Here is a 7,097-nt window from a genome sequence, read left to right as displayed (position 1 = left end):
GATGTTTTGGGTGAAGGTTCATGGGTGGCGCTGGAAAGGGAGTAATGGACAGAGTGGCCTGCCTTCGAGCAGTGTGGATGCTCTGCCTTCAGCGGAGTGTAAAGTAAATATGGCGGTGATTTGCCGTCGTGTGGGATTGGGGGTGCCTCTGCGTGTCTGTGCGTGAGGTGTGCGCCGCGTGCCGTGTGTGTGGCCTTTTCTTTTTTTTTTGTTGTGGCTGCGTAGGGTCGTGTTTGTGCATGTTTTTGGCTTTTTTTTTCATTCTCCCTTTTTTGGCTAGTGGTTAGTATTGCTTTACAACTTAAGCCAACAATCACTACAAAAGGACAACAAGTTCAAGGAAAACATGTCGGATAGATATAGGGAAGAATCTCACCCCACCGAGGAGACCCCCGCACAGCGCCGAAGGGTGGAAGGAGCGCCGCAGCGGCCAAGGTGGACGCTATCGAGCTCTATCGGGGATGTCCGTAATGTACGGGTTGATCAAAGCAACGAAATTTTGCTGAACGACTTCCTTCGGCAGTACATTGGCCCCAGCAGAGCGGTGGGTGAAGACCAGAATGTGTGGATGGAGGTGTTTGTGCAGCAGCCCGCATAATACGTTACAGAGCAGAGGCGTCGTGAGGGGAAATCCTCACTTTCACCAGGGTATCAGCTTTTTGAAGATGCACGCAAGCTTACGGAGCGCATGGTGGGCACGCTGCGAGACTGGAAGGAGTTTACAGATAATGAGTATTGTCTCTGCTATTACACGGACAAAACTGAAGGCAGCTCTTCAACTAGCGTAGGAGGAAGGGGCAACACGGGAAACCGAAATACGCCCCAGAGGACCATCACCGGAGGCATTCTACGAGTCCGTGTTTAACGCAACGTGGAGTCACGTCGTGGGATTTCCCGAGGGCGAAGTGGAAGACATGGTGGTGATAGAGGGTCAACGGCCACAAGAGTTATTATGGGAGTACACGCAGACTGTGTGTACTTTTCTCCCAGTGGGTGGTGAGGAGCAATTCCATCCACCACGCCCAAAACACATGATCCTTTCCTTTGAAAAGCGATGGCCTTACTCGCTGAACCATGCAGTGCCTATTACCGACTGCTACATTAACATTGAGGTGCATCGGGTGTGGAAGATCGTCGAGGGTGATGTAAAAGGAGTGTTTCCCCCTCCAGATACATACGCACCTAAAATGAGACGTCATCTTTTGATTGGAACTTCTGGGGTGGGGAATTCAATGGCGGCTGGCTCCTACCTCCTTTACCAGCTGCTGCACTACGATGCCACGAAGCTCCATGTGGTTGTGTACTGCTTTGGAAGGGATTTCGCATACTTGTTTGACAAGAGGGCACGAACGGTGACAGAATACGGGGGTGAGAGTAATATTGGAAGGGCTATGGTAAATTTGGCTAGGAGTGGAATGAAAGGGTGCATCATCATCGATATGGCAAGACATTTTCAAGAGCCATCGAATGATGTTGTGCCCTCCCATGAGTGGGGCATCATTATGTTGTCATCCCCGAACGAAAATAACTTCCAAGCATGGGCGAATCAGGCGGGTGCTATCGAAATCATCATGAATTGCCCCGATGAAAGCGACGTGAAGGCGATGTGTGCGTGGGAGACACGCAATACGACTGAAGAGGAGCAGGCGGAGTATTGGAGAAGGATGCACATGCACATGGATGACGTCGGACCGATTCCACGATGCATCTTTAATGACAATAAATATAAAAACCGCGTGCGTGATGCCAATAACATCGTGGCAGCTATCGAGGCCTCAGATGCTGTACATTATGGGATGATTGGAGGCATGGGAATGTGGCCCTCGAATGACGCTTCTCACAAACTTGTGAAAGCTGTCAGGTTAATAACACAAGGCGATGTTGAGGAGTTTGTTAACATGCCGGCCTGTTTTTCCATTGAAAGCGAATTAATTGCAAAGTTGCTCGAAGTGGATGAGAAGAATGACATTTTTTTTCGACTAAGCAAGAACTATAAAGTGTTATTTCAGGAACTTTTGGGGCAGCATACTCTTCACACATTCCTGAGTAGAGTCTTTGTGGAAAATATAATGCCGGGCCTCAACGAGTTGCCTCCACCAGGATGTCGTCGGCGACAGAGATGTGTGCTGCAATCGAACCCCGAAAAGCATCCAAGCAGACCCGTTGGATTAATGCCGCTGGGCTACAATCCTCCGATGTTTTGATGTACAATACAAGGTGCTATACGTACCGGAGAGCAGACATTTTCCGTTTGTGGACGGTTTTTTCTTCGTTGGTGCACCGCGGAGGACGATGGTTGCGGTGCAGGTGAGACGACGAGGGCTGAGCATGGCACCAAGGCCAGCACGGTGAGGCGGTTCAACAATCTTCCACGGAGTTATTTTAATGACTGGGAAACTTTTGCGGAAGGCTTGCCGTGGGAGATTATTTACGTGCAGCATGAGCACAGTACGTCAATAAACGCGTGGCAGCAATGTGTTGTCGTCGCGCACGCAAATGCAACGGGCAGCAATGAGCGTGAGGACCCTCAGGCCATTGCGGCATTTTGGAATCAGCAGGTGCGTCAGTGCGAGGTAGCGGTATCAGCTGAAAATTTCAGAAGTGAACGACAAACCCAACGTGGGCGGCAACCAGAGGGAGAAGGAGAAGGAGGAGGGGAATAAACAGCTTGAGTTTACTGGTGAAGTATTTTGGGGAGTATGATATATTCCCGAGTGTGTTTGTGTGTGGGTAGGAGGCGTTCTTAGGGACTCGCTCTGCCGTGCGCCAAATGATTATTATGGCCAGCACTACCACAGCAGCACATTTTTTTTTGTTTGTGTTGTGGTTGCGAGTAAAATTGTGTGGGGAATGATGGCACCTTGTGGGTGTACGCCAGCAGTATTCCATTGGTGATATCCCCTCGCTGTTCCCAGTTTGTTGCTGCAGAGAGTTTGGGCGAGAGGGTAAGTTTTGCATGCTGAGTGGGATCACCGGCAGGAGAGCAAATGCGGCGGGGCCACCACAGCCCAGAGGTCAGGGGGCAAACCGAATTATTGTGATTGCTTTTGTGTGTTGGCGTGGTGTTTTTCTCTTTTGTTTTTTTGGGTGCCATCGTTTTTTTTGGTTCGTCTGTGCTCCAATTGGTGGTGGTGCTGCATGCGCCGCTGAGAGCCTCGAGCAAACGCCGTTGGCGTCTCTCTTTTTGTTGGTTTGCCGTCCTGGGCGCATGCGCCTGTTCCGTCTTGTTCGGGCTGCACGCACTGACCGGGCAGTCTGAGGCTACGGCTTCGCTCGCGTAGCCCTCGCTTCCGAGCGGAACGAAGCAGCAGGAAAGGGGGCTGCCGCTCTTATTCCGCAGGGTTTGTTTTTAATGCTTTTTATTGTTTTTATTTTTAGTTTTAAATATTGCGCCCCACTCCTGCTGCAGTGTGCTGAGGGAAGTGGGGGGCGTTGGGGATTTTGTGGAGGTCGTGATGGGAGATCCCGCCGGCATGCGCACTGCATGTTGCTGCTGGCGGGGTTTGAAGGGGCTGGGCGGGGGAGACGGTAAGCGACTTGTCCATGAATTAGTTTTTTTATATTTTTATTTATGCGGGGGCATCCCACACTGCGGACGCTCCGTGCGAGTGCGTGTGGGTGTTTCTTCGGGCCGCGCACAACAGTCGCTGCCACCGCCGCCTTCTTTGCGGCTGCCGTCTCTTATTGGGGGCGGCGAGTGTGAGGTCATGCGGCCTAAGTGTTTGTCGGTGCGGCCTTCGTTGTGGGCTCTCGCTGTTCTTTGCGTGATGGCCAACTGTGGGTGCGGGCGGTGCTCATCGTTTTTTTATTCTTTTTTTTTGTGGTTTCACCTCTCTTTTTTTCCTCAACACACGAAGAAAAGACACCAAACGCTACTTGTTGTTGTGCACATTGAAAAGCTCTACAGTCACCACCATCACGCACACACTTTCACACACAATCGTCGCGGCCTGAGCGGATCCACCGCACAGAGGGAAGAGAGTGTGAGTGAGCAGCGACACATGTTCAAGATGTCCTGGAATTTGTTTTCTTATTTGGTGCTTCTGCTGCTGTTTGTGCTCTTGACATGCTGTGGCAGTCAAGCTGCGGGGAGTATCCCAGGGACGGCCGTTAATTCATTTACAGGGACGACACCGATAACTGATGCCAAATGGGAGGAAATGCAATGCGTCGAAGGGTCATTTCGCTCGCTGCGTGCCCCCAGCCTTGTGGAGGTGGACGGTGCTGTGCTTGCCGTTGCTGAGGCCCAGTGCAAGAATGGAAGCGGCAGCTTCACTGGCATCTTGTCGCAACACCTCAAGGGAATTGGACCAGAACCGACTGAGATTCCGATGGGTGCGGGCACAAGTTCCTTTCACACACAGCTGCTGAAGGAAGGTGACAACGAAATGAGGGATACAGTGCGACCAACGACAATTGTGAGTGGCAATGGTGTCTATATGCTGCTGGGAAGCTGCAGCCGTGCAACATTGGAGAGCAAAGAGGCTGATCGAAGTGAATGTAAGATTATGCTGGTGAAGGGGAGTGTCACTGACGGTGGAGAGAAGAAAGTCCAGTGGGGTGAGCCGCATGCGGCGGACTTTGAGGCCCGAATACGTGCTACACCCGGGACTTATGTCTCTGCTGGCGGAGGGTCGGCTACTGTGATGAGTGACGGCACACTTGTGTTTCCCTTGCAGGCCACAAAGAGTGGAAATACCTTTTTGATGGTCGCGCACTTCACCCCATCAGAGAATAAATGGGAGCCTGTAGTCGATACGGTTGGTGAGGGTTGCTACAATCCATCGATTGTGGAGTGGGGCGAAGTCGATGACCGACGCATCTTCATGATAGCTCCCTGCACGGATGGCTCCTATCATGTATACAAGACTCTTGCATCTTTTTCTTTGTACTATTGGCCGACCGGTGAACCAATTTCTCAAGTGTGGGGCAATTCACGTGATGGAAAAGGGGAGGGCGTGCGAAGTGGCTTCATCACTGCAACCATCGATGGAATGAAGGTGATGCTGCTCACCACGCCGGTGTATTCTGAGGAGAAGGGAGAGGGTCAGCTGCATCTTTGGATGACAGACAATGCCCGTGTGCACGACGTTGGGCCGGTGTCTCGCGAAGGTGATGACGCCGCCGCCAGCTCCTTGCTGTACAGAGCTGACAAGAAGGAGTTGATTTTACTGTACGAGAATAAGAAGAGCGGAGATTCATACAGTCTTGTCGCCGTGAGCCTGACTGAGCAGCTGGAGCAGATAAAGAGCGTGGTGAAGGTCTGGAAAGATATGGACACCGCACTGAAAAACTGCGCTTCCACTGGCACTGTTGACCCGCGGATAAAGAATGTGTGTAAAAGTGCTGTTCCCACCAAAGGGCTGATTGGCTTTTGGTCCAACAGTTTGGAGGGGAATTTATGGAAGGACGAGTACCTCGGAGTGAACACAATTGTGCATGGTGGGAGTGTGGCAGGCACGGAGAGGGGTGTGAGGTTCCGAGGCGCAGCAGCGGGGGCGAAGTGGCCGGTGGGCAACAAGGGGCAGTTCCAGCCGTACCACTTTGTGAACAAAAAGTTCACTCTTGTGGCGACGGTGATGATTAACGCGGTGCCGGAGACAGACGGTCCTGTTCCTTTGATGGGTGTGAGGATGAATGACGATGCCAGCACTGTGCTTGTTGGTCTCTTCTACACGAAGGACAAGAAGTGGGGAGTGACTGTCAACGGAAAGTCTCGGGAGTTGTCAGATAAAGATGGTACGTGGCAGCCTGGCACAACGTATCAAGTGGCACTGAAAAGGCATTGGAATGAGGTGTATGTGTACGTTGACAATAATGAACTTATTCAGGAGGAAATTTCGCCCTCTGAGTATACCTCACGGGATGTCTCGGACTTCTACGTTGGCGGCGACGGTGCGAAGGGGACAGGCGAGGTTGACGTGACGGTGGGCAATGTCCTGTTGTACAACGAGGCACTGGGTGATAATGGGCTCACGAGCCTCAGTGCCAGCAAAGTCACACTTCCAACACCGGCTGGTAAGGGACCACTCACAACGCAGGGGAATGATGAGGAGATTACCTCCAAGCTGAAACCTGGAGAAAAGATGGTTGGTGACGGTTTGAATCCTGAAGGACCTCTACCAGAGGAGGCCCATAAAGGCACTCACAGTGCTGGTGAGGAGTCGGGGTCATCGCCGGCTGATGGATCCAAAAGCACCAGCGCGATTCTTGCGAAGGACACATCCAACATTTCTCTTTCTGGTGACAGCTCCGTTGCTTTCGACAACCTTACACGTGTGAGGCCCGATTCAGGAAGCGGTGATGGCACGATGCGTGGGTGTGTGTCTCGGCTGTTTCTGCTGCTATTGGGGCTATGGGGCTTTGCGGCCCTGTGCTGAGTGGGCCCCGGTGGAGGGGAGTTTGTGCTTCTACTGAGAACATCTCCGTCTCTCCACGCGCTTTCAGAAGTAAATAAAGTCTAATGTAGTCACACATTTTGTGTGTGTGTGTTTTTTACGCACGACGTTTCTTTTTTTGACCCACAAATTGCGCACTCCTCTCGGCGCCAGTACAGCGCAATCCTCATTTTTTTATTCCGTCCATTTTTTTTGTTTTTTATATTGTTCGCTTCTAGCAATGACTGGAGGCGAATCACCGTTTTTTTTTGTGTGTATTTGTTCAGTGTTTTGTTGGTTTACTGCTTTACGGATGTGTTTTTTTTTGGTTTTCCGGTTGCTGTTTTGTTGGTTTGTTCTCGACGATTGCGTTGGGACTGCGTGTCTGCCCGGCAGGGGGACATGCTTCACTGCGCCCCCGCACTGCTGTTTCCGCAGGAGGGACCGGGGATCTCTCTTTTACGTCTTGGTTTTGGGTGGGTGCGGACGTGTGCCTCGGTGCTGGCTGACGCGCAGGCCATCGAATTCGTTTGAAAAAACACGAAAAAAACAACAACAGCTAACAACTTTTCTTGGGCGTCTGCGGACGTTCTCGTCATTGTGTGTCTGCTGAGAGTAAAAGGAAAGAAATAAGGAAGGAATGAGAGTAACAGCAACCCGCTGCGGGTCCCTGTGGAAGTCAAACGGTGTCTGGGCACCGGGGGCTCTCGGTAATTCAAG

At 51.6% G+C, this 7,097-nt stretch overlaps 2 protein-coding genes across 2 annotated transcripts, besides 1 other annotated feature; both read left to right on the top strand.

The window, feature by feature from the left end:
- Positions 1 to 914: 914 nt before the first annotated feature.
- On the top strand, positions 915 to 2,204 carry TraAM80_07590 (retrotransposon hot spot (RHS) protein; the record flags this gene model as incomplete). The annotated part of the gene is made up of 1 exon (XM_029384373.1): positions 915 to 2,204. One exon carries the CDS (start codon positions 915 to 917, stop codon positions 2,202 to 2,204), a length of 1,290 nt encoding a protein of 429 aa, XP_029235757.1.
- A 1,138-nt stretch (positions 2,205 to 3,342) lies between these two features.
- Positions 3,343 to 3,383: a sequence feature (A-rich).
- A 618-nt stretch (positions 3,384 to 4,001) lies between these two features.
- Positions 4,002 to 6,380, top strand: TraAM80_07589 (trans-sialidase; the record flags this gene model as incomplete). The annotated part of the gene is made up of 1 exon (XM_029384372.1): positions 4,002 to 6,380. One exon carries the CDS (start codon positions 4,002 to 4,004, stop codon positions 6,378 to 6,380), a length of 2,379 nt encoding a protein of 792 aa, XP_029235756.1.
- Between the last annotated feature and the right edge of the window lie 717 nt (positions 6,381 to 7,097).

This window comes from Trypanosoma rangeli, assembly GCF_003719475.1.
Source record: "Trypanosoma rangeli strain AM80 chromosome Unknown Tra_15.4_contig_00324, whole genome shotgun sequence".
Lineage (NCBI taxonomy): Eukaryota > Euglenozoa > Kinetoplastea > Trypanosomatida > Trypanosomatidae > Trypanosoma > Trypanosoma rangeli.
The sequence above is the reverse complement of the archived record's forward strand: the minus strand, read 5'-3'. Positions and strand labels throughout refer to the sequence as shown.